Source organism: Triturus cristatus, chromosome 2_1, assembly GCF_964204655.1.
Source record: "Triturus cristatus chromosome 2_1, aTriCri1.1, whole genome shotgun sequence".
In the NCBI taxonomy this organism is placed as follows: Eukaryota; Metazoa; Chordata; class Amphibia; order Caudata; family Salamandridae; genus Triturus; species Triturus cristatus.
The window spans coordinates 422019813-422047515 of NC_140581.1; the positions used below are offsets into that span (position 1 = coordinate 422019813).

The 27703-nt window shown below is 46.1% G+C and overlaps 1 protein-coding gene across 1 annotated transcript in view; it reads right to left on the reverse strand.

Annotated features, from left to right (window-relative positions):
- Positions 1 to 27703, reverse strand: part of TRIM23 (tripartite motif containing 23) — a 536318-nt gene that overhangs the window by 316846 nt on the left and 191769 nt on the right. Inside the window, exon 4 of the mRNA XM_085631767.1 lies at positions 4100 to 4378. Coding sequence (XP_085487893.1) covers positions 4100 to 4378 — 279 coding nt within the window. The remainder of the gene's footprint in view (positions 1 to 4099; positions 4379 to 27703) is intronic.

A 27703-nucleotide genomic window follows, 5' to 3' on the forward strand; every position in this document is an offset into this window, starting at 1 on the left:
GAAGATCGTTCGCAGCATGTGCAGTGTGTGGAAGCAGGCTGAGGCTACTGCGTTGATCTGACTCAGAGGTCAAAGTGACTCTCCTACTGGACCAAACATTCAAGGCAGTAGTGTTTTGTGAATGCACGCACAGATACCCACGTTGCAGCCTGGCAGATGTCTTGAACAAGCACGCCACATGGCAAAGCTGCTATAGCAGTCTTAGCCCTGGTGGAATGAGCCTGCATGTCTTCCAGCGGGCGAGTGGGGCTGATTTCTGGCCAGCACACATCAGATTGATTTTGATGCAGATGACTATCCATTTTGCTATGTCTTTTTCTGTACCGCCTTCTCTTTTTTTACTCCTGAGAAACCTACAAAGAGTTTATGATTCACAGCCCACAATGGTCTTTTGTACAGTCAATGTAAAAGCTCAATGACCTTTTAGGGTTGAGCCAATGGAGTCCCTACTCCTCGTTCGAAGGATGAGTGGATAAGGAAAAACATTGACAGAGAGACAAAATAGCTAATGTCGAAAGACGTTACTACCGTGGGTAAGAAGACCGATTGTGTCATCAGGAGTGATTTGTCCAGAAAGAAGGTCATGTAGGGTAATTGCACCCAGAGTGCCTACTGTTCACTCATGTGGCCAGCAGAGAAGACTGTGAGCAGTCTCAGTTAGCAGCTCAAAAGGTGTGCACATAAGCAATTTAATTATGAAGTTAAAGTCCCACTGTGGCAGGACAAACCGCTTTTGCAGAAGAAAATGAATCAGACTTTTGAAAAAAAGGCATCACAACAGGTGATTAAAATAGAGAGATCTGATCAGGTAAACACAGAAAGGCCTGATAGAAACCTTAGCTGTGCCCTCTGCAAAGCTTTGCTGGACGAACGACAACATAAAAAAGCAACATCAGAATGTTTGGCCTGCAGGTGTACAGTGTGATGAAAGCCACACCAGGCAACACATTTCTTCCCGCTCCCAGCATAATGGCCTTTATTGAAGGGCATCAGGCTGCAAGGATAATATCCTTTGCAGTTGAATACATTTAGTTGTTGCTGCTAAATCTCCATCCGTTAAAGTATAGAATGCAGAAACTTGTGTGCACAATCCTCCCCTGTTGGCAAGACAGGAATTGTTACTGAAGTGGTAGCTGGATTACAGGACAAATGCTCATGGCTCTAGGTATCTCAATCTCCAGGATCAGTCCGAGGCGATTATGATGAATTGGGCTCAGTCTGTCCTGCTTCTCCTCAGAACTCGAGACAGTGGCAGTAATGCATACAGCAGGACCCTTGTCCAAGTGCAGCCGTAATGCATCTCCTAGTGTCTAAATGCATCTCCCAGTGTCTCTCTTGGAGTAAACGAAAGTGCATGGTAGTTATGACACTGCACGTTCTCGCCTGTGGCAAATAGAACTAACCAGAGCATGCCATACTGGCTCCTTGCCACCTCTGAGTAGAGGCACCATGGCGGTGTACCAGATGACATCTGCTCTTCTCATCTACTTTGGCGTTCAAAGACCCTGCTATATGTTTGGCAACCAGAAAGATGTTCTGCTGCTCCAGCCCCCGCCAGTGACATAGGCCCTGCTGGGACAGAGTCTAGGACCGCACCTGGCCCAGCTTGTTGCAGTACTACATAGTGGTTTTGGGATCTGTGATGACTTGTACCAAGCTCAACTTGATTATTGCAGGAAGATTTTCAGGATCTGATGGATCGCCCGAAACTCCAAAAGGCTGGTGTAGGGCTGGCTCTTCGGCGGACCCCAAGACCTCTTGAGTGGGTGGGCTTAACGCAGACAAGTTGGCACTTGTCGTCCACCACAAAAGATCTTCAGTCGTCTTCTGTTTGACAGAGAGTTAGTGGGTAAGTATGTTAAAGACTAGACTCTTCAGCATTTTAGATGAGGAGGGGAGGAGTTAGTCACTTCAGAGTTCGGTGGGAATTAATTAAGTGCTGAAGGATGAGGATTCAGTGAAAAAGACAGGACAAATCAGTGAGGAATTAAAGAATTGATGAACAATGTGAAAGAAGTTTTGAGGAAGCTAATGTGAAATGCAGTGGTGGAGAAAAAGAAAGATGGATTTGGAAGGTGAGGCAAAAGAGGAGAAGGGAATGGTGAGTAGAGTTGGTAAATTAATGGCAGAAGGAATAAATTAGAGAATTGTCAAACAATATGAAAGCAGTTGAGAAAGAAAGTGAGGAAGGGTATAAGAAACACGGTTGACAGGGCATTTATAGGATAGATAATGATACACCACTACAAAATTAGATTTTTATGGAAGATTTAGTTCATACAAAGACTAAATTGATAGAAACATAATTAAATAACACAGCCGTGGATCAGTGCAAAGAGGGGTTCAATATGTTCGTGTTGCTTTGTTTGGTATAAACTTTATTTCGAGATTATGTAAACTAAATGTCAATGACAAAGCTTTGAGATGTATATTATGGCAGATGCCTTCTGGATCCAGGGGCCCTGCCCCCTGTATGACACAATAAAATGTGTTTCTAAGAAAAAACAAAAAGATTTTATAAATGAAAAAAAGCCCAGAATGCACTCAGAGAAAGAAAGGCAAAGTTGCTCATCATGTAACCATTACGGGTTAAAGGACAGGCAAAGAAGACTGAAGGCACAAATCTGCAATCCAATGACATTTCTATTATTTGCAAAGAGGAATTAATTTGCAGATGTTTCACAATGACCATCAAAACCACTTGCCCCCACAATAGTGACAGAAAGGAAAAGAAATATAGGTGTTTATGTACTACGGTTCTTTACATGGTGCATCTTAGAAGTTAAACTAAAAGTACTTGGGGCCAGATTTACGACCGGTTTGTGCAGTGTCAAACGGGAAATCGGCCGATTTGCGACTGCAAAAAAAAGGGTGGTGCTATGTACAAGCGCTATTTTGCGAGTTGCCAACTTGCAAAATAGTGTTTGCGAGTTGCTATTTGGAAGGGGCTTGCGTGCCAAGGGCGTCATTTCTTAATAGCGAGTCTGAATGGTATGTACCATTGTTTTGCGACCGCATTTGCGGTTGCGAAACACTCGCAGTTTACCGCCTACTTCAAGTAGGTGGTAAGCCACTCGCAAACAGGAAGCGGTCCCCAGGGGGCCCCTTCCCCCTTGTGAATGAGTGCAAAAATATTTTTTTTAAGAGTAGGTAGTGGACCATTGTCTTCCCTTAAAAAATGAAAAGAAAAATGTTCCTTTCTTTTTTTAAACGCATCCCATTTTCCTCTAAGGGAAACGGGCTGAATTTTGAAAAAAAAATAGTTGCTTTATTGAAAAATCAAGCACAGACATGGGGGTCTCGCTGTCCCCAGCAGGCCACCATCCCTTTGTTTGTAAGCCATTCCCAATAGGTTGCAAAATGCGACCTCCCTCATGAATATTAATGAGGCAGGTCTCTTGCGACCCATTTGAGAATCGCAAACAGTGTCTCAGACACTGCTGTACATTTTGCTGTACATTTCACTGTACATTTTGTGAGCAGCAAACTGCAAGTCACAAAACATTGCAATTTTCGACTTGCAAAATGGAATGGTCGTCCTTCTCGCCCTTGGTTCCTCCAGACAGATTTGTGGTACTTACTGTGCAAATACAGCTTTAAAGGATGGAAACATACCAAGGCTTTTAAAGAGAGCTTGAGCTGATTTTTAACAAACTGTTGTAGGGCTTGCTGAGTAGATGGCCATGAATCTTATAGAGCAAGAGAACGCTGCTGAGAATATTTCCTTGGTATAAGAGGTGAATCAGTTTGTATATTAACTAAGTACTGCCTCCAATACATATTAATCTCTGTGTACCAGTCCAGTATCTTGAGAATCTGGTAGCCCAATCCGCACTAATATGCGTGATTCCATGCGTGATCTTACTAACACCAGGATCACTGCCTTTAGCCATATCCTCATTAACTTTCTCTGGTTGCTTCCTGTCTAACCTTTAGGTCCATCCTTTCAATGTAACCTAGTCTTACCAACTCTTTAAGCAGCATTTGGCAGCACAGAGAAATGTATGAGTAACCAAGATAACACTGTGCCAAGAACGTCTGCATTCTGGTCAAACGCCTGTCAAGTGCAACAGGTAACCAAATCTATTAGAGTACATACCTTGTGTCCTTGATGCTTTCCATACTCTTTGCAAACACAGCACATAAGAGGATTGGCTTGGCAATCATCTTCCAAACAAACAAACTCAATGGCGTGAACTTGGTGCTGGCAACATAAGGTCTTCTCATGCGGCTTATCGGCCAGAGGCACACGCCTATGCTTTGCAAGTGTCTTTGTAGAGTGAGTGAGTTGAGAACATTCTGAACAGAGGTGAGTAGCACAGACTGTGCAATACATGGATGCCACATGTGCTTCATCTTCATCACAACGTATTATGCTCTGTAAGTAAGAAGAAATGAGGAAGATTTTCAAAAAGAAACTAATACATATAAAACTAGTTAAGATAAAGGAAATAAAATACAATATCACTAAAGAACAAATTGAATTAGGAATGTGTAGAATGTGAGAAAAAGTAAAGCATCAGTCACATCATGTTTACAGGATAGACCATTTCTTGAAATTTGTATTAGATAACCAATTCAATAAAGGATTATCCGATTGATTTGTCGACTGCTATATTTTACTTAAACATGCACAATTTAATTACAATTCCTTAAAATATACAAATGGTACATGCAAATTAAGATGCCATTACTGTTACCAGTAATAATGCAAACCACTGGAGTTCTCATTAGAGAAGAATAACAATTGAACAATTGCTTGACATCCTAGTACAGACCATATCGTGCAACCAATAAAAGAGTTCATGGCTGGAAACAGTGAACCATTCTCCACTCCAGGAAGTGGCCAAGAAATTATTTATCCAACTCTTACAACCATTAAATGGCTAGCCACATTTAATTGAAACTAGCAAGATTTGAGGAAATATTGATAACCCACACAACGTTTTTTGACTGTACACGTGTGTCTTCATCTCAACTCATAACCATGTATGTGCATTTAGGACTTTTTTAAAGTGAAACCAGTATTTGTGAGCTGATTTTTCAAGCTAACTATGCCAATACTGGTACTGTAATTTGCAGCATCCCCTTGTCTAAAAATATATCACTCGGTCTCCATAAGTGTTCTGATGTTTTTCGATATAGTTGTTGTGCCCATAGCCTCTGAGGTCAAATTGCCTGTCATCAACAATTCCCCTGGTGCGGGTACCAAAACCATGCAGAACCTTCCTATCTTTCGCTCATTTGAACATCTTTGGACAGATAAAGTGCTCTCAACGGGAGTAGAAGTTACATTAGCAAAGTGTAGCATAATGTATGAGACAGATGAGGCACACCCATCTTAAACATAAAAAAAACAAAATCGGAAGAGTCTTCTATGCATAATCAGGCATCAAAGATCAACAATAAGCCAAGGATCCAATCCCTGAAAAATGCACAGAATGTTTAATGTTTATGCAAGGGTCTCCGGTGTCAACAAGAGGTCAAAGGCAGCTCAACTGGTTTCAGTTTAAATTCAGCCCAAATGAACCGGGTGCAACAAGTTCATAGATAAAGAACGCGGATCTCCACGATCCTCTGTGATGTTACCTCCACATTCCAGGAACCAAAATTGGTGTCCCATTGCAAATAGGAATAACCATCAAGACTGCTTCTTTATATTCTACTATGTCACCCTTAACAATACCCATCTTTCAGAGAAAATCTATTTATCTGGTGAAGAATGACAATCAAAGAGCGAGCAGACAAAAACGCTTGAAAATAAGGAAACAACCAGAGGCCAGACCTTTTCTAGTGAAATGTCAATGATTTGGAACTCCAGTTAAATATAGATCAAAAGGACAACTTCACTCTTCCACTTGGGCAACAACTTAAAGGCCCTCTTTATCTAAAAACACCTAGTTCAGAAGAGACTACTCTGACAGCTCACCACACATGAATGCCAACAAAGACAACACCCCCTCAGCCCCAAATTTGTAGGCATGTCTTATTAGCCCTTGCACTGAGCCTCTTGTTCTATTGGACAGTGCTTCATTACTTTATGGCTAGGTGTGTTCTATTTAAATAATCATACATAAATGCAAAGATGAGTCACTCAGCAACTAGTTTAACCAAAAGAAAATACTTCTACACAAACCATATTAAAAACCTAAAAAAGTATAGATTATTCAACATGAATTACACTTCAAGCCTTCAAAATGAAGAAGGAACTCAATACAGCATAATGAAATTAGTTACATCTGCCATTACCCCAAAATAACAAAGCAATGACAGTAAACCATTGATGGAAACAAGGATAAAATGTAATAAAATAGAGAAAATAAGGTCTCACTCTGATCACTATAGGTAATCAGATAACCAAAGCTTTAAAACATAGTCAGGGAAAGCCTTCTTTTGAATACATTATTTTCAGTTTAATGGAGAAAAGGCCTTCCAGCACACCAATAGGAAAGATCATTGACTAAGTCCCAAAATGTCACCAACAACAACATATTGACACCAATTCATTCCAATCTATGGAATTACTTCTATGAATAAAAACCTTGAATGACGTGCTACAAAGTTAAATAAAATCAACAGGCAAACCAAGGCAATTGCTGTCCCACTTTAATATTGACCTGTGTCTCTTTATTTATTAATCAACTCAGCATCTAGGACTTGGTTACAAAGGCCTTGTATACCAAGAATTAAAAGAAAACACTTCCTTAAGGGCATGCTACATTACAACCATCAGGAGAAAGAGAAAGCACAGTGTTGTAAGTTTCTAAAAGGCCTTGCTAAAATGTGGGCAGTGGAGCAGGTCAGAAGTACAGTTTATGGCTTTCAGGTCCACCCATGCACATGACAGTTGCAAGTTAAACAGGACAGAATTAGGAATAACTGTGCAGACCACATTGGAGGCAGTTTAACTCTCATTTATCATCATCTGCTAGGCAAGTGGGTGAAGGGACAGAGGTTCATGGTGGGGGTAGGGTAGATTTTACTGCGATTCCCCATATTTGAGGATTATGAGGGAGCTAGTGGGTGCTTCTTTTTGGTTTCACTGGTGTTCTTGTGGCGATCTATCAGCCTGGTTCTCTGCTTCTGGCATAGAGCTATGCCCTCTACAGATGGCATTGTTACTGTGGAGAGAAGGGCTGGAGGTGGTCTGGGGCTAGCCAGGGTTGCTGTCTTCAGCCCTGGGCCTCTTTCTCTGGCCAAAGATACATGCTGCTAGTGGAGCATAGGATGCAGGGGCATGATGGTGCAGACTGGGAGCGCTTTGGCTGCTTTATTATCTCTGCCTTCCCCCTTCATTCAATCACTGTTGGAAATGAATTGCCTCTCATTCTCTGGCTCTGTTGCTGTGAGATTGGGGGCCAAGTTGGGGCCCAAAGGCCTGGGACAGGACCCGGAGAGGCTAAATGGAGTGTTGTCAGCTCCCTTCTTGTTACCAGGCTGGTAACAAGGAGGGAGCAGACAACATTCCATTTACCCTCACCAGGTCCTGGTTGGGAACGGTAAAACTGTGTCCCTGCCCACATCCCTGCCCCAAGATTTGGACTGGAAGGTTGGACCGGAAGGTTGGCGGTTGGCAGGGTATCCATAGACATGGGTCCCTTGCTCACTTAGCCACTGGATTCAAGCTAACCTGACTGATGAGGGCTGTTAGCCCGAAACCGGTCCCAGGATGCTTGTTTCCGGTCCATGGAAGACATAGCTTGGCAGTTCGGGCTGGACTGTTCCCATGAGGCACAGGGTCGAGACTGATTTGCATATAGCTGTGTCTGAACTGGGGTGGCGAATTGAGCTAAAGAACGATGATGGATTCAATCCAGATCTGTGACTGGGGGAGAGTGTCTGAAAAGTTTCTGTGCTCTGTTCATCATCTCCCTGTGTTTGCTACGTTTTCTCACTTGAACAACTTTCTCCGCCTGACTACTAATCCGGGTGTACGGGGTGGACAAGTGAACGCCCTGATCTGGAAGGTTAAGGAAGTAATGATGTGTATATGTTTAATTACAACTTGACTTATACTGGGTGCTCCCTTGTGTCTGGACAAAGCTATACCTCTCTGAAAAGCTCTAATTAGAGCGAAACACTGTCAGGGGTTGCTTTTACTCATTTCAGGTTGGCTTGGTTGGTATTTTACTAATTCAAAGCTGTAATACTGTGCCTGGAGTGGTGTTAGAAATGGGATTTCTGGTTGGCTAAGGCTTGCGCCAAAGTCAGGCAGAAACCACCACTCTAACATTGGTGATCAGCGGTGGGATTTGGACTTGCGTTTGCGCTGTACCGCAGCGGCAACTGGCCGCACTACAAAACTCTGCATTTAGATAAATCACATGGTATAGGGATTATTGTTTTAAAATTGTTTTTAATTGTCATTTCCTTGGAAATGTGTTTTTGTGCACTGTGAGTTAGGTGTCCCTAGCTCGGGAGGGTAGATCATCCCCCTTAGTGCATTGTGTTTTCTGGATTCACCAGAGGGTGGGATCCAGTGGTGGCAGCGTAATAGTGTCCTGTACATTTGTCCCCCGCCCTGCGCCCAGAGTTGGTACCTGTGTCACGTGGTGGTCAGGTTGAGGAATCAGGGGTGGTAGAAACTGCCTTACCAGTCCGAGGGGAGGGTTGTGTGTGGATGAGTGGTGAGTGGCACTAGGCAAGTGAGTGTGAGTTCTCTGGGTTAGAGAGCTTGCTGAATCTTTTTGTGAATTGAGTACTCCTGTTAAGCTCAGACCCCTAGGTTCCCTGTGTGATCTTTTCTCTAGAACGTCTGCCAGAATGGAGCCTGCTTTTGATCTCAGTGATCTAGTTTATTACAGTATGCAGGAGTTGGAAAGGTTCTGTAGAGAGAGAAACATAGGGGTGAGCGAGTCAGACACTGTGTACGAATTGAGGAACTACATGATTGGATGGCAGGCAGATGAATGGAAACGTGAGCGCAGTGAGGAAGAAAGGGCCCGGGCCTCACACCTGGAGGGTGGTGGGTCTGTGGGGAGCCCTGAAGACTCAGAAGAAGATGACAGTACCTGGATGCCAGTAGAGAGTGAGGACCCCGTAGGTAGGGAGTCCCTTGCTGGGTCCAGCGTAGAAGATAGCGCCTCACCCCTTTCCCTGTCCCCTGAGCGCAGTGGTAGTTTTCTGGATTCCCCAGTGAGGGTGGAGTCCAGGGGGGGCAGCAATATAAAGTGCAGTATAGAGAGTCCCAGTCCCAGTTCCCCGAGTGTGGTACCTTGTTCCCGAGAGGAGGAATGTAGGTTGAAGTTCAGGGGCAGTAAGAAGCTGTCTCACCAGTCTTGGGAGGAGGCTGTGGAGGAATGTCATGATGCCCTGGTGGACTGGTTGGTGTTTAACCCGGAGCAGGATTTGGATGGAGTACTAAATATGATTATCAAGGAGCAGATGCTCAGTAGTTGTTCTCCAGGGTTGCGCCAACACCTGTTGAGGTATAACTCTTTTTGTCCATTTGAACTTGCAGAGGAAGCAGACCGCTGGGAAAGGGCCAGAGGTTCTCTAGTGTCATTAGTAAGTGATTCCAACAATAGTGGGTCAGAGATCCTCCAGCCCAGCGTGGTGGAGGAGGCTCAGTGTAGCCCAGCTAGGTCCCAGGATAGCGAGGAGGGTGTAGGGGCTCGCTGCCTGGCTCAGTGGAGCAGGAGTGAGGGGGTGACCGAGGGTCCCCAGACGCCCGAAACCCTGCCTCAGGACTTGGATGGTTTCATGAGGGAACACCAAGTTGGGGACCTAGGCTGTCCTGTTAGTCCACTTGAGGAAGATCTCTTAGTGAGTGGAGGACCTGGGGCACCTGTAACCAGGGCTCCTGTGGTTCTGGAGTCTGGCGGTACCGCTCCGGTAGGGAGGGTACAGGAGTCCAGCGTGAGTGATTGGGGGATGAGTTCCCCAGTGGAAGAGCCGGTGGGTCAGGGACTTCCCAGTTGGGCTAGGTTCCCGTGTAGTGACCAGGGTGACACCACTTCTGTTCTGGGGGATCTCCGCGCACTGTCAGGTGGACAGGGGACGGGAGATCAGCGCCAGACAGACAGTCGCTCGACATACGTGTCATTTGATAGCCTCAGGGGGATGGAGTGGAGATCCCCAGAAGTCCTGGAGTGCCAGTTAATTATTCCACCAAAGGTTCTAGGCCGGAGGTTGGAAGGCCAGGTTCGGGATCAGCCTGACCTGAAGGGTGGGACGTCTGTAATCAGCGTCCCGACCAGTTCTTCTTCCAGAGGTACCGCCCCAGTTGGTAGGGAGCAGGGTTCTGGAAGGGGGTGCAGAGGGTGGGAGAGCCCACCTCTGCCCCCGGTACAACCTGAGGGGTTAAACCCTGGGTTGGAATGGCGTTCTAGGTGTACCCCTCGCCAGAGGAGGAGGAACCCTAGGAGAAGAGGTAGGGGGAGGAGAGCCTTCCCTGAGACTCCTGGTCCGCCTGAGGGTGTAGACCCTAGGCTGGAGAACCAGTGGCAGTCTAGTCCTGTCTTTCAGAGAGGAAGAGTGGAGAATGGCCGCTATGTGCCAGGGGTTACTACCCCCCACTCTGTGGTTAGGCAAAGACCAGTGGCACCTGGGTGGCCTAGGGCCTGGTCTTGGCCGCGGACAGCTTGGGAGTACCAGTGGGGTAGCCCAGTTGGTCCAGACAGTGGTGTTAGAAAGAATTCCATGGGTTCACCGTGGCGTAGAACCGGAGGGTGTCCCTGCAGTTGCGGGCCCGCGTCCGTGTTCTATCGCCCCAAGCAGGGAAGTCCATCACGGTGGTGATTGGGCTGCCCTGCGTTTTGGCTGGAAGGGGGTTGTGTTGGACTTGGCCCTTCTGGCAGGTTCACCCCTGAACTTTTTTTCTTTTTACTGATGACTTGGTGTGGTGATTTTTTGGTTTCCTGCGCACTTTCCCTGTGTCCCAGGGTAAAGTGCGTGCGTGCTCTGAGTGCATGTGGTGAGATAGGCCTGCCCTCCCATAGGAATGCATGGGGAATGTATGTGTCCCTAGTAGTTCCTGATGCGTGGGGTGTGCAGGCCCGAGTTTGGTATGTGCGGACTCGTGGGAGTGAATGCTGCGCGATGATGTGTGCGGCGTGCATGTACTTAGTGTGGAAGTGCCACTTCTAGAAGTGGGCACTTCTGTGTGCAGTGTGTCTGTCGCGTGATTGGCTGGTCATGTCATGTGACGGGCTAGGGATTCCCCAGAGTCAGGATGAGTCACCCAGTGGTGAATGGGGAGATCAGCAGCTAGATGGGTGGGAGGAGTACACCTGGGTCCTGAATAGGACAGGGTTTTCCACACACAATGCTGGCCCCGCCCCCTGTGGTGCGACTGACGACCCTAGCCCTGCCAGTGAATAGAGTGAGGGGCTGAGCACATCAAGGGTGCTCCCCAACCAGCTGCGACTGGTTTTCCCCCTCACCCTGAACCCAGAACAAAGGGTTTGCCTGTATAAAAATGGGGCTGTGTCCCCACAGAAACTGTTCTCTGCCAGGATCTTACCTGAGGGGGGCTGCTGCTGCTGGACCAGAGGACCGCCACTTGGATTACCTCCCTGCCTGGAGGCCCAGTGAGCTGGCTCTGGGTCCAGCCATGCCCCCCTGCCTTTTGAAGAACTTTGCTGGACTTTTGTGTTTACTGGCACCCCTAAGCACCTGGAAGCGCTTTTCTTAGCCCCTAAGCGCCTGGAAGCGCTCTTATTTTACTTAGAGCGCTTGGAACGCTTTATTTGGTGCCCCAGCACTCCTAGAGCACGCCTGTGTCGCCCCTGCAGCACCGCTCCTCCTACACGAGGGAATCCCCGGCGTAGGGATTCCCCCTCTGGTGGCCGAGAGTTGAAGCGGGTGCCCACCCCGCATTGCCGTGGTCATTGGCGGGTGCCCACCCCGCTTATTTTATTATTTCGATAGCGGGAGCCCACTCCGCATACCGGTGCTGTCGCGGGTGCCCACCCCGCTTATTTGCGTGGTATCGAAATCACCGCCGCGGCCCGGGCTGGGACAGGAAGTCAGGCTGTCCTGGTTGGGACGTTGGCGGGGCCTCGTTCAAAACAGGAAGCGGGCGGGAGCCTACCCCGCGCTCCTGTGCCAGGAAATAGAGCCGGAAGGCGTCGGGAGGCCACCCCGCGCTCCGGTGCAGCCCGAAGAAGTAGCCAGAGGAAGCGGAACCCGTCCGGGGCAGGGCTATCACGGCGCGACCAAGGAGAGAGAGAGGAAGCGCCGTGACTGCCCTCAGCCCCACCGAGAGAGAAGTAACTCCGACGAGAGGAGGACCGGGAGCCCACCCCGCCTCCGTGTGTTGCCTGCCCGCAAGCCGGTAAGTGCGGCTCCGCTGCTGGGGGATGTGGTGAGGCGCGTTGTCCGGTGCCGCCCCTGTGATGAAGACGAGCACTGCGGGCGCAGTGCTCATCCCTCCCTCCCGCTGCCCCGTCTGACAGTGGGCAGCGGCAGCGCTTCGGGGACAGAGTTGGTGAAAGCACCTCCTTGGCTCCAGTGGGGGCCTGAGTCGACTCGAGTCCAGAGGGACTCCACTGTTGGGGGGCCTTTCTGTCCTTGCCTAGGGCCCCGTGAAGGCTCCAACCCCGGGGCCATTGGTGGATTCCGAGCGCTAGTGCGCTCCAACGAGGCCATTGTTTAAAGAGCCTGAGAGGGCTCCAACGACGGGGGCATTTCTTGTTTTAGAGCCTGCGAGGCTCAGGGGCATTCCTTGTTTTAGAGCCTGCCTGCGAGGCTCAGGGGGCAATAACTGTCTAAGGGCCCAGAGGTGCCCAGGCCTCAGTCCCTACAGCTGCCCAGCACTTAGTGGGCAGCTGCCACGTTTAGGTTGGGCATTGTGCGCCTGGCTTGCGCAGCCTGCGCAGTCGCGCCCTGACATTCTTGGATATTGGTCATTTCTGCCCCCCCCCTGAGAGGCCAGTTGGCCTGGGGACAGTTATTTTGTGTTGTGCCCTCGCCCAGGGTACCTGGTGATCTGCATATATGTACTTTTACGCCTGCGCAATGTCCTCATGATATTTTCCTTCCCTACACCTCTGAATGTTATGCATCATGTGTTTATGTGCTTAGACCCCTACAGGTATTGTGATACTTAGGTGGTTGTTTTCTCCCTAGTACAGGTGGTACTAGTGAGGTCCTAGTTCCCTGCGTGGTATTCCTAAAGGTGGTTAGGGTTGCGTAGGTGGTACGTTCTGATACCAGTAGTTACTGGTTGTGTGCTACATGTTCTATTTTTAGTGCTACAGTGATTGTGTGCTATGTTCTCAAATATTATTCCTACGTTCTAAGTGCTATTCCTACAAAGTGCTAATTCCTGACAGTGGTCCATGTGGCCCTGTCCCCTGTATATATAATCCCTTGTAAATTCTGCCCGTGCCTGTTGGCACATTGTAAAGTGTGTGTTTTTATCTAATGTGTTGTGTATAATACAAAGGTTATTTTTATATAATACCTTGTGTGGAGTTTCCTTTGTGGTGGGCCTTGGGTGTTGTTGCTGGGTGCGCGCGCAAACGCTTTACACATCGCCTCAGGGATAAGCCTGTCTGCTCGTGCCAAGCTACCAAGGGGGTGAGCAGGGGTTATCTTTGGCGTGTAACTTCCTTGCCCTGACTAGAGTGGTGGTTTCTGCCTGACTTTGGCGCAAGCCTTAGCCAACCAGAAATCCCATTTCTAACAAGTGGTAAATGGCATTTGTCATTTTACAGCTCGGCAAGGACAGCAGTGTGTTAGTCCTATTCTTAAAGACATTGCTGTAGAAATGGCAAAAGACCTTAGCCGTTTCTATCTCGGCGTGGATAGCACTGTGCTAATCCTATACTTAAAGACTTTGATAGAAAAGCAGACATTTGAGTTGAGCAGATCTAGAGAGAGTCGCTGATGTTGAGAGTGCTCTATACAGGAGCTGCTTTCCACCTAAACTTGAGAACTACCTGGAGTTCTCTGCTTCTTTTTTGCATGTTTAATTACAACCAGCACTTAAAACAAAAGAGCTCACCAACCTTTGTCCAGCAAAATGTAGAGACTCACACTTCTTAATTGTGACTAGTTGAACATTTTAAAACACTGCTCTCACTCATCCCCATGCTATCTTGCTCTTATTAAGACAACCTAAGAAGTATTTATGAATGCATTTAACAATCATTGAACAGTCACATATATCTCCACCAATCAACGGTATCTTTAAAAGCCAAACGAACATCTTACTGGCAGGATCTAAATGTACTGTAGCTATTCACAATTTAGAAAAAAAGTGTTATTTTTCACACTCCAACATGCACAAACACATTACTTTCCACCCAGCAAACTCTCTCATCAGTATTTTGGATATGAGCGAAACAGATTCCTATAATGGCCTTGCCTTCAGCTGCGTTCACAGGCGAATATGTACACTGTTAAATACTCAATGTGTATGTTGCCTGTATTCTCAAACCCCAACTTCCATTCATTCAGCCCCTTCTTTACATGTTTCTAGCTAAAACTGCTGATGTGCTTGTGTGCCACCAACTGACTATTCTTTACATAACTTTTGGAAGAAATATTCTTACTCCTAAATAAGGCCAAATTTAGTCTTCGATGTAGGGATGGTCTAAATCGATTTTACTATGAATGGGACACTCTTAAACTATCAGAACTTCCTAAAACTCCTAGAGCTTCATAAGCTACCAAGCATCTCTATAACTCCCAGAAGTGAAGGTGTACCCAGAAAAGGTAGTAGATGGTTCCAAACTAGCATCTGGTCTTCGTTTCGCTCAAACTCACTTATTACTTGCTTCTGACTTAAGACGAGCATTAGATTTTTTTTACCTTTGGATTGGACACTCCACACTTTAAGATAATCCCAGGAATGCAGTCTTACCCATAGTCGTATTATGTAAACATTACCAAAACCACTAAAGAACCCAATTATATAAGAGCTTGTGTCAAATGCTGTAGAAACTGAAAAAACTGTATCGCACATAGATTCTGACTGTCAAACTACCTTGAGAAAGGTGCCACAATTCAGACTTGTGCATTCACAGGTGCTGAGAACAAACATATCAAAGAAGAATTTGTCGGGGACATGGCCAGGCCAGAAATCAAGATGGCCCCATGGCGCTGAAGCTCTGCCAGCTGGTTCCCCAAATGCCCGATAATTATATACCTGGGGCCATCCCCATCGGCCCAAGTGGTGCCCAGCACACCCGCGACCCGGCCGAGGCCCCAGCCCCGGTTGTGTTACCGATCTGGGGGCTGTGATGTAAAAGATCCCGACAGAGGTGACCTGGTGGGTCTGGCATGCCTCGGAGGCCCCGCAGCAACAGAAGCCACGGGTGAGCCTGAGGTCGGGGCCACCGAGACCCGCTGGGCCCCCCTGCAGCGTCTCGCACTACACAGCCTCACCGGTCTACAGGGTCTGCCTCAGGCCACTGGGCCCGGCCGTATAGGGCAGCAACATCTAGCCAGGTGAAGCATCACTGCCTCAACGCAACACGTTATCCTGTCAGGGGCCAATTCGGGCAGTGGAGTGAGGTGGGCGGCGGCACGCTGGGACCAGACTGACAGCTGCTTTCTGTTGCCGGGAACTGCTGCAGGAGGAACCAAGACGGGGTTAGCGAGCGTCGGCGACAGCCTTGGCCACTAGTCAGGGGTTGGCGACCTACGGCCTTCAATTGTGATTTCCTGTCTTCCCCTGCATACTGCTAACAGCCTGCTGCACTGCTGGGAGCTGTAGTCCCATTTACTGGAGGTAGATCAAGATCAAATTTGGCTACCAGTGCCAAAACCCCAATATTGGTGGCTCCTCGACGACCCCAGGAGCGTGATTGCGCAGGTTACCACATTCACCACCACCAGCTCCCACAGAACCCCGCATTGAGGGTACTTGTTCTGGCTCGCACTCCTTCGGTCCTCAATTTTCGTCGTAGAAAGGCCTCCTGGGGTTATTGCCTACAATCAGTGGAGCTTAACTTTCCAGCCCACCAAGCCTCTGCTTATTGCTCCCTCAGCATGGGTCATACAGATCATAAACCGCGCAAATTACTGTTTGCACACGCTGGAGAACGTGAAGAGACAGCCACACTTGCCAAGATGACTGGGGCGTCTGGGGGTCCCCCTGAGTTGGCGCCAACTCAGGGGGACCCCTGATGCCTCAATCATCTTGACAAGTGTGGAGAATGCCCATGGGTTGTAGCACTGCGACAGGTGGACAAGAGATCCTATTCATGACTTGGAATATTAGAGGCCTTAACAACCCCCGCAAGGGTAAACATGTGCTGCCGTACCTCGTTAGGCACGGCGTAAAGATTGTGTTCTTGCAGGAGACCAGCCGGTCTCCAAGCTCCACTATGACTTATGCCTCGGTCTGGGTTACACATAGATAATTATCCAACTATAGCTCATACTCCTGTGGGGTATGCATTCCGATTCACAGCTCTGTCCCCTTTTCCTTTATAGATAGTATTATAGACACAGAGGGGAGATAAGTGGCGGTTATCGGATGACTGGCAGGCCAAATCGTGCTGCTCTTAAATATCTAAGCCACCAACATTGACTCTCCCGATTTTTTTCATGACTTCATGAAATTACTAGAGAAGGTGGTTACAGACCATATTATAGTTCGGGGTTTCATCCCGGCGGTGAACTCTTCTGAGGGTAGTTATAGCTAAGCAGTGCGGCATACTATGAGACATACACTGTACCTTGGAGAAAGTTGAAGCCACTCTACACCATATAGATGCTGCTGCCCCTGGGAGTTTTGTTGACTGCCAACTTCACCTCTGTGCTTTTGCAAATTGGCTGACTGCGAGGTGCACTTCCTCGGAAAATATGTGAGAGCCAGCCGATATGGTGAGGGAGAGCACCCATGTCGTACGCTCGCGAGAGTGCTCCGCCCGCAGCGGGGGTCCGATTACAATCCGGAGGTCACACTTGAGGACGTGGGCCGGACCTCAGATAATGGTAGGGTACTAGCAGAATTGCTACAGTTTTAAAAAGAGCTATACACCTCTCACCGGGGAGAGGAGGGCCGCGCCCTGGTGGTCTACCTTTCAGAGTTGGCTATGGTCTGGCTGTCTGCTCCACAGCAACAATTTCTGAGTGAACCAATCGCACTTGAGGAAATAAGCTCTACAAGATTCCATGGATGGGTCCAAAGCCCCCAGCTCTGAGGGCTGTAATGGCCTCACTGGAATTTTTTTTTCAAAACATCCAAACACGTTCTTGCTCCCTGCCTTTTCGAACTTTACGCTCAATCACTGGAGACGGGTATGCTACCTCTCACGTTCCGCAAAGCGATTATAATACTACTATTAAAACCTGGAAAGGACCCATTCCATCCCCAATCCTATAGACTGTTGTCTTTACGGAATTTTCATAACAAGATTCTTGCTAAGGTTCTTACTGTTAGATTGTCTCTCCTTCTAGGAACCATTATCTCTCCTCTCTAGTCCGGCTTCATGCTGCATCGATCCACCTCCATGAATCTGAGCACGTTGTTCTCCGTTTTGAACAGAATATCACATGGGGCCCCTGCAGCTGTAGCTTTACTCGATGCAGAGAAGGCCTTCAATTCTCTGGAGTGGCACTTTCTTTTTGCAACACTGCAGAAACCCACACAGGTTCTTTGCCCTAGTCAAGCTCCTTCATGTTAAACAGACTGCTCGTATTCGTGTCAACTGTTCTTTGACATCTGCAGTCACACCTTCCAGGGGTACCAGACAGGGATGCCCACTCTCCCCACTCCTATTCATTATTGCCATGGACCCTTTAGTGCGTCACCTACAGGAGAAACATCTTTGGCGTGGGCTACAATTCTACACCGGACCACTGCTACTTCTTTAGGTGGATGACATATTGGTCTTCCTCAGGCATACCTACACAAATCTGCATCCTATTATTCAGGAGAACCAAAGATTCGGTCATTCCTTGGGTCTCCTAATCAAGTGGAGTAAATCCGAGCTTTTTCCGCTGACAGCGGCCACACAGCAGTTTAAAAGTGATTCCCCTTGCATTGGCAGGATGATACTGTCAAATATCTTGGTATTGTGATATGATTGTGATAAGAAATAGGTCCCTTGCCTGAACTATGGCTCAGCTGTGAGTAAACTAACAACACAAATCGAGAGGTGGATAAAGTCACCGTTGTTTTAGGCTGGCCGTGAGGCCGTTATTAAGATTTTCGTCCTTTCCCTATGTCTTAACTTGTTTCTAAATATTCCCATTACCCTTACTAACGTTTTTGCCTGGTACGATTAATTTGGGTCGGCCGTAGAGCGGGGGATGATTGGTGGGTGCTAGTCCTTTCCTATGCAAGAGGTGGCTTCGGTGGGCTAGACTTTCAGCTTTATTATTTGGTTGCTCAGTGTCAATACACGTACCATTCGTACCACAGAGGCGCTCGCCCTTCTTATGATCATATTGACCGGGATTTAGTGAGTGATACACCAATGAATGCCATCCTTCCAATGGGGTTACCATTAAACCCCATGGACATACAGCCACTCTCCACTACCTGTTGGGTGTGGTGCCGTCTCATGTGCCTACTGGGAATGGGGCAGTTATACTACTCTACTATACCTCTTTTAGACAAGCACTGGCTCACCCCAATGGCAGAAACCATTGTCAAATGCACACTGAACTGCTACACACCACTGGGGATCTGTATCGAGCGGGCCACCACAAAGCTACAGGTTCATTTTCCATCATATTCAGAGCGGTTTACGGGCCCAGACACCCTCATACCTCATTGTTCCCGACGGCTTCACACACTCACTCTTCTTATTGAGGATGAAACCTGTGAACATATTGTCTCCAGTTTGTACCACACATTTCTAGATATGTTGCCCACTGCGGATGACTGTCTGCGTGAGGCATGAAGGAAGGACCTGCAGTACCCTCTGCCGGATGATGTCTGGTATTACTGTTGTCTCCAAAGAAAATTAGTCTTCCCCAATCATAGACATAAATTGCTGCACTTTAAATTCCTTTGATGCAACTACTTGACTCCCAGTCTCATGGCCGTGATGGACACTGCGCGCCCCTCGACATGTCCCAAATGCAGTGCCGAAGATGAATACTTTTTTCACCTAGTATGGATGTGCCCACACATTATCAGTTACTGGTTTGACATTTTTACACAGCTTTCCCAGATGATGGAGGTGGTGGTTAAGCCGGAGCCTCTGCTGGTGGTTGTGTGATATGTGAACAGCATCCCAAAGGTGTTCTGGCACTTCGTAGCAATTGCACTTTTGCTGGCGAAGCAGGAGGTTGTGTTGAGGGAGCGGTCATCACCCCATTGCTGCGCAGTGGCTTATAAACTCTTACATTTTGTGACACAGCCAGTGAGCTGTATGCATTGATGCAGCCACCCGCATCTCGCCCACATAATATCCGGCAACCTCTTCACACATCTTGCAGCTTTTAGGATAGGCTAAACAGGACTGATTTCCTGGGGCTAGTGCCTTCATGTCATGTACACATTGTGAATACTGTCATTTTTTGTCTGCATTTTGTACCATGATGTCGCTCTCCGCTCTAGATCTACTGAGGTCGCAGTGGACCGATTCACCATATGGTAACGTAATGTCAGATGTGCCACAAGGGCATTGCTTTTAGATAATGATTTGGATCCAACTGTGTAACAAGCTTCCTCACTATGTCAGCAGAACAAATATGCAACTTACTGTCCTTTGTTATAAACGCAAACTGTACAATTGTCATTAAACTTGGTGGTGTTCTTGTAATCGAAAATGATGAATAAAAAATAAAAAGAAGATTTTGACTAAGTGTCTTGCAAATTCATTTGGAATTAAAAACCTCTGGGGCTTATCTGATATCTTTATTTTTAAAGTAGACAAAATCACAAAGGGCATGTAATAATTAGCTCTTCATAAAATTATTTAAAACCAGCACCACCTCCTTGGAGTTCTATGCTTCCATTTCAGGTCAGGCTGTTCCAGATTAAAGAAAATTGGACTAGGGGGTTGGGGGCCTTGATTCTCTTAAAAGTGTTTGGCATGAAGGCCAACATAAAACAGTTTTACAGACGTCATCCATTTTAGCCCCCATTAATTTAGCGGTTATACATTTTTTATTTCAGTCATTGGTAGGGAGAGATATATGCAGCATCAGTAGAATTTTAGCGTTTTTCCTCTGGGATATTCAATGTTTCCTAGCCATTGTCAAATTTTATTACAGCCTTGCTCAGAATGTATTCTCAGCAATCCCACCAACCACACAAGAGTAAAGTAAGCTGTGCAATTACAGTAGACAGAATAGTGTTTTTTACTAAAAAAAAGGATTGTAGGAAAGTAGGATCTGCTTATTACAGTTACCCCCACTTTTTAGGTCGAGGACTACCGGTCTGCCGAAGGCAGAACCGGAAGTCGGAAGATTTAATGTTTTCTAGAGTGGCTATTTAGCCCGCCTCTCTTTTAGCTTCTCCTCCATTGGCTGGCTTCCTAAACGGAGGCCAGCTATTGGAGGAGAGAGCCGTCCCTCCAAATAGGCTCCATCTTTTTCAGATTCGGGGGCGTGTTTTTTGGTGTTCTTTCCACTTCTTAGCAACGCCCTTTTTAGGCGTGTTTGTCTCTCCTCCTGCCAATGGCAAGAGGAGAGAAAAAGAAACACGCCCCCGAATCTGAAACCGCCACTGCGTTTCTCCGAGGCATTTCTGCTTTGCCTGAGCCTCGGAGAAAGGCAGTGGTGTGCTTGCCTTTTGCTCTGCCTTATTCCTGTGGTCCCAGCGTGTCCAGCGTTCCCAGCGTGTATAGATCATCTCGGGGGCGCCCGAGGGCTTCAGAGCGCGTCTCCCGGAGAGCGAAAACAGTCCCAAGTGCCATCTTCCTTCAGACCCCGCAGGGTAGCAGGGAGGCCTACAGAGTTCCTGCACCTCCCTCCTGCATTCATGCTTTCAGAAGGTTGTGGGCTCCCTGCTCGTTTCCCGCCCTGAACAGCGTAAAACGTCAGCCTGTAATTGAAATGTCCGCCGCGGGTCTAGGAAAGAGGAGATAGAATCTACACGGCGAGAACCGTTGGGTTTGCTCTCTCTTTCGCAGCCGGGCCAACCGGTTTGAGGGCTTGGCGTCCAACATATATGCATGGCATGGCACAAGTCTTAGGCCTAAGGGGGCTCTCAGCAGGTATGCTAGGTACTGCTTACATCCTTAAATCGAGGCAATTGGACTCGCAGACCTGGGGGTCCTGGTGCTACTGCGTTTGCTGCACTATTCATATCTGTAACCCTTGGTACGTCCAATCGTGGCAGGGACGGCTATTGAGACCTCTATCACCCCCACCCCTCCCTGTGGGACCAACATAGTTGGTGCTGGCGTTTGGAAATTGTGACGTGTTTCCGGAAATCACTTTTTGTTGATGATTTCCACCCGGGCTTCTGGGTCGGTGTTGTCAGCACGACTTCGGTTGTGTGCATATGTCGAGGTTGCAGTGCAGATGTTTTGCTAATATCCAAGCGTGGGTCTGGAGTCCTACAGAGGTGCGGTCCACGTGCCCCCACAATGGAGCACGCTGAAGAGCGCGATCGCTGCTGGATGAAACCGCACCTCCCCCTCCCCTCAGGCCTGGGAACCACGGCTGGCAGAAGCTGCCCATCTGGCCAGGCGTGAAAAAGTGTGTCTCTTACAAATGCTCTTCACACGGGTAGCACAAGTGAGCCGGGGCCAGGCCTCCTCTCCCCGCGGAGGTGTCACTTTCCCAGCACGCAGAAGGGCTTCACACCTCCAGCCGGGGCCTGCCAAATGTGCCTCTCGTCACCAGGTCTGTGAAAATAGGCCTGGAACGGACCTAAATCTGTTGAAAATGATCAGGTATTTTCTTAAACCTCTAAAATTGGTCACTGAGTGGAGCTCCTATTAGGGGTAGTGGTTCGAATCCCAGCCATGTCAATAAAATGGCTCTTAGGTAATAAGAACATCTATTATGATCTATTTCTATCTCACTCTCACTACCTCACTATATCACAACACACTCTCTCAAGACTTCACTACATCACTCTGTTTCTATCTTAATACCTCACAACATCCCTCACTACCTCACTCTCTCTTTCACTACCTCAATCTTTCGCCATCTCACTACCTCGCAAATTCACTCTCTCTTTCTAACTCACTCTATCTCACTACCTCACTCTCTCTCTCTCAAATACACAAAGTCACTTACACTCACTCTTTCACTACATCACTCTATCTCACTACTTCACTACATCACTCTGTTTCTATCTTAATACCTCACAACATCCCTCACTACCTCACTCTCTCTTTCACTACCTCAATCTTTCGCCATCTCACAACATCACTCACTGTTTCTATCTCACTACGTCAGAAAATACCTCACTCACTAACTCACTCTTTCACTACCTCACTCTCTATCTACCTCACTCTCTCACTCTCTCTCTCAATACCTCACGCTCTCTCTATCTCACTACCTCACTCTCTCTCTGCTAATGCAATAGGTATCACATATGCAAAAAAAAAACTAATGGCAATAGAAATGACAATGCCATTTATTTAGGGGTACAAAAATGATAAAAAAAATAATGAGCAATACCAATAGCTCTACCTATAATATTGCCGAGACCATTGCATTGTAAATGCTTGTTGCTGTATGTTACACTGTTTTTGACTAGTCTGACTGGAATCCTGCTATTCAGGACCCCAGTCTATCTGCTTTCTCCCTAAAATGCATGACATGTACTTAGGTACACTCCAGATTGGATACTGGAGTACCCTTATAGGTCCCTAGTATATGGTACCCAGTACCCAGGGCATAGGTGGCTATTTTGACAATAGGAACCTGAGCAAGATTGTCCCTCCCTACCATGTTGGGGATGACATTCATAAATGGATATCTACTTAAGAGAGGGCCTGTAAAGTTCAGAGGGTCCCTCAAGAGCAATGGGTAGCTATCTTGTGGCTCTCCTTTGCTGACAAAAGTAGAGATAAGCTCCTCACCGTTAGAGAAGAGGATGCGGACAATTACTCAGTACTGAAGAGTGCTCTCATTGATGGGCTTGGCTTAACCACTTAACAGTACAGGATTAAATTCAGACATTGTCTCTTTAGCTTAAATCAGGAGATTAGTTACTCTCATTGTAGTAAGGTGGTTTGGTATCATTACCGTAGCCTCCTTGCTGTTACCATACCGTACGGGATTAGTTAGGGTCTATTCCTATATTTAGTCTTATACCACATATACCACCGTGAGATGTATTTTTACATGTGGTAACTAACGGACCATCTCTCCCTTGGTTCTAGCGCCCTCGTATGGAAGATTTGATTTTAGCTCACAGCTACATCCGAATATCAATTATCTCTTTCCCAAAGTATATTCCATTCATCAAGTCATGTCGAAATAAGGTATAAAACCACGCACATTTACATTGCCGAAGACTTTCTGTAACCATTTATTCATTTATCATTTGACTAACAGTGGTTATTCTCCCTTTAGAAAATAGAGGTTGCGGACCTCAGTTATTGTCTCTGTTGACAAACATCAACACAACAGGAGCAACAGGGGGAGAAACAGTCAGGCCGCCCCCCACTCAACAGACCATAAACAACAAGGGGCCTGACGTAGCAAGAACACCTTCCATTAAATTCAAGACACTGTAGGGGTTTCTAACGTCTTTAAAATACTCCCTCACAAGAGCTACTCACTATCGCCAATCAAAGTGTCAGTGTGTTCTATTTATAACAAAAATGTCAATACAACATAGGAAGACTCCCACCCATACATGAAAAAAGTGCGAGAAAGGAGTGAAAGCACTTCACGGTCGTAAAACCAAGGGGGGCTTGCTGGTTGGTACTCACTAGCACACCCACTTATCTTCGGTGGCTTTCTCCCCACAAAGAAAAAGTGTGTGTTCGATCGTGAAATTCTCGAAAAATGAAGAAAAAGAAGACAGTGAAAACCAAATGTAAATAAACGGTCAGTGCAAAATATCGCTAAACGTGCCCACTTGACCCCGTGAGAATAGAGATGCAATTCCCAACGTTTTAAAATGAGGTACAGCTTACTAGCTCGACGTAACTTTTATTCAGTGCTGTAAGCTTTCCCAATTAAGAATGGTCCTAATCAAACCATGTTAAATTATAAAGAGCCAACATGTTTCGTTGCCAACAATTTGTGCAACTTCTTCAGGGCTGCAGGGGTTACCTGTTCTCACTTCATACGAGATTCACATCAAACCTATAGTTCAATGACATTAAAAAGAAAGAGCGTGCCAAAAGTAAATACCACCAAATTATTTGAAGCACTCACACGGGTTCGGGATTTGCTTTATAAAAATGCATAGTTACCGGGTGGTTGCGGAGGTTCCTCATACCTGCAACCGCAACATCCATCTAGAGAATATGACCGTATCATCACAGCTTCACTACGCCGGCAGGACTCGGCACCGGTAAAATGTTTGAGTGTGGGGGCAGTGTAAGAAAGTACACGCTGAGTAAATTACTGTGATGTGGAGCGTTACAATTTAAGTAAAATACGGTCACATTCAGTAGATGGATTTTGCGGTTTGGTAACTGCTCTGCCATGACAATGATTGTCAGATGAGGGGCAAATGTGTGATGTGGAGAGAGTATTGATTTTAAAGGAGTTTAGTGATCTGACATACCATGTATATCGACATCAGAGTTTATTGGGGGCACTGAATGCGATAAGATATCATGCATTGCAATACGTGGTAATATATGCATATTTACAGGTGAAGTGAATGTGTGCAGTCACCCTATGAACACGTGATCAGCTGATGCGTGTGTCGTAAGGAGATGGTTGCAGGTATGAGGAATCTCCGCAACTATCTGGTAACTATGCATTTTTATAAAGCTAATCCCGAACTCGTGTGAGTGCTTCAAATAATTTGGTGGTATTTACTTTTGGCACGCTCTTTCTTTTTAATGTTATACAACTATAGGTTTGATGTGAATCTTGTATGAAGTGAGAACTGGTAACCCCTGCAGCCCTGAAGAAGTTGCACAAAGTGTTGGCAACAAAACATGTTGGCTCTTTATAATTGAACATGGTTTAATTAGAACCATTTTTAATTGGGAAAGCTTACAGCACTGAATAAAAGTTACGTCGAGCTAGATAGCTGTACCTCATTTTAAAACGTTGGGAATTGCATCTCTATTCTCACGGGGTCCAGTGGGCACTTTTAGTGATATTTTGCACTGACAGTTCATTTGCATTTGGTTTTCACTGTCTTCTTTCTCTTCCATTTTTTGAGAATTTCACGATAGAACACACACTTTTCCTTTATGGGGAGAAAGCAACCGATGATAAGTGGGTGTGCTAGTGAGTACCAACCAGCAAGCCCCCCTTGGTCTTACGACCGTTAGGTGCTTTCTCTCCTTTCTCACACTTTTTTCATGTATGGGTGGGAGTCTTCCTATGTTGTATTGACATTTTTGTTATAAATAGAAGACACTGACACTTTGATTGGCGATAGTGAGTTGCTCTTGTGAGGGAGTATTTGAAAGACGTTAGAAACTCCTACAGTATTTTGAATTTAATGGAAGGTGTTCTTGCTAAGTCAGGCCCCTTGTTGTTTATGGTCTGTTGACAAACATACAAATGTGATATTGTTTTTTCTGCCAATACAACATAGTGTAATGCTGAATTCGTTTGCTCCACTTTTTTAAATGTCTTCTAGGAACATAGGTATCTTGCACTATTGGGCTATAATCTAGTTTATCTTTGGTGTGAAGTTGTAGTAATAATGACATGCTGGTATGTTGTAAACCAAGTAGGTTTATTCAGGTATGTTAACAGGCAGTAAACGTCTTCATCAAGTCATGATAAACAGCCCCACCAGGAGCAGCCTGCTAACTGCTCAGCCCTTCTCACCAACTGTCACTCCTCATCCAGTCACCCAGGCATTCTACTCAAGGTCCACTCACCAACATTCCATACAGAAGCGACACACACAGGCTGAGCAGCTAGAGCAGAGAAACATAGGGAATAAAACATCATGCAAGAATACTACATATCTCTTCCCTATTGAAACAGAAGAATTAACAAAACCAATGCATTAAACTATGAACATAAAAATACAGCAATAATAAATAGTCCACAACCCAAAGATGAAAGGAACAAAGCCCACATCATAAAAGTGGAAATGAACTATTTAAAACAGAGTCAAAAGCCCAGACCCAGGGATGACGGGAACACCGCACCACGAGAAATGAACCAAAGACAAGAAGGGAAGATGGATACAAAATACAATACCCATCCCCCTCCTCAAATACGGAAAATAAAAATACATCAAAATGTCATGTGGAATAAAGGGACTGAAACCCAATATCCTGCCCCCAACATAACCAAGGAACAACAAAGTACGTATATTCTGTCCAAGTAGATACAAGTCGTATGTGAACTAAAGGGACTAAAAACCCAATGTCCTGCCCCCACCATCTACAAGGGACAACGTGAAAAAACAAATGTGCTCTCCATGTAAGGAGGCATACAAGGTCTAAACCTTGCACAAACAAAACGTGCGACAAAAGTAATATTATGCACACAGGGGAAATAACGTGCGGCACAAGGTGTCTTATGCACACAGGGAACCCACCCCTGCAACAATTGATAAGGGCAACCAAAACCCTAGAGCCAAACTTCATGTAAAGGCACTGTGTCAAAGAGTATGGATATGGGACTAAAACCCATCCATATCTGAAAGGGAAACAAAACCAATAACAACTCTAAGGTAAGAGATAAAACATATTTAAAAGATACAAGACAACAACCCTCCTGTAAGGGTACAAAAACTCCCAAATGTAGCTATGGTAACAGTACCCAATACTTCAAAACATGTAAATACTCGCTACAAAATAGAATAGATTATGGCAACACTGTAATAAACGGTACAGATACTGTAAAGTGTGCACATTTTAAGCGACTGTTCAAATTATATTGTTAATCAGACACCCTGCAACCCTTGTCGCCAAAATTAATGTAGTAATGATGACACGCTGGTATGTTGTAAACCAAGTAGGTTTATTCAGGTAAGTTAACAGGTAGTAAAAGTCTTCATCAAGTCATCATAAACAGCCCCACCAGAAGCAGCCTGCTAGCTGCTCAGCCCCTCTCACCAACTGTCACTCCTCATCCAGTCAACCAGGCATTCTACTCAAGGTCCACTCACCAACATTCCATACAAAAGACAAACACACACAGGCTGAGCAGCTAGAGCAGAGAAACATAGGGAATAAAACATCATGCAAGAATACTACATAAGTCTATTTATGCTCACAGACTGGAAGCAGCACCTTCACTATACATAGTTTACATGTTCTTCTCCTTTTCTTCTTTCTTTTTTGATCCAACTATCTAGAGCACAATAGCAGATATTTGCATGCCCTGAACTCTTTATTCCACCATCCCCTTTTTTTCATAGTCTGTAATGCAAACAAGTACATATTATTGTGTAGTCTTACGTCATTATCAATATTAATGTCTTGAAGAAAGAACCATATTCATAGGTGTGTTTTATTTACAGATCCATCGTGTTTTAACAGTGGCCCTTTCCTAGCGAAGGCACTTCCCAGTGCCGAAACGCACGTAGAATAAGACTGTTAATTGTATTTGTGCCACTTGTGTTTTTCCTCAATATCCGTGGGAACAAATACAAACATATGAGAAGAAATACTATCTAATAATTTTATATATGAAGATATATAATATCCATTCAAAGTTATTGTCAACATTTTGACAATGTTTTTAATTGAGTTATTTGTGGTATGGTATGCATGATGAT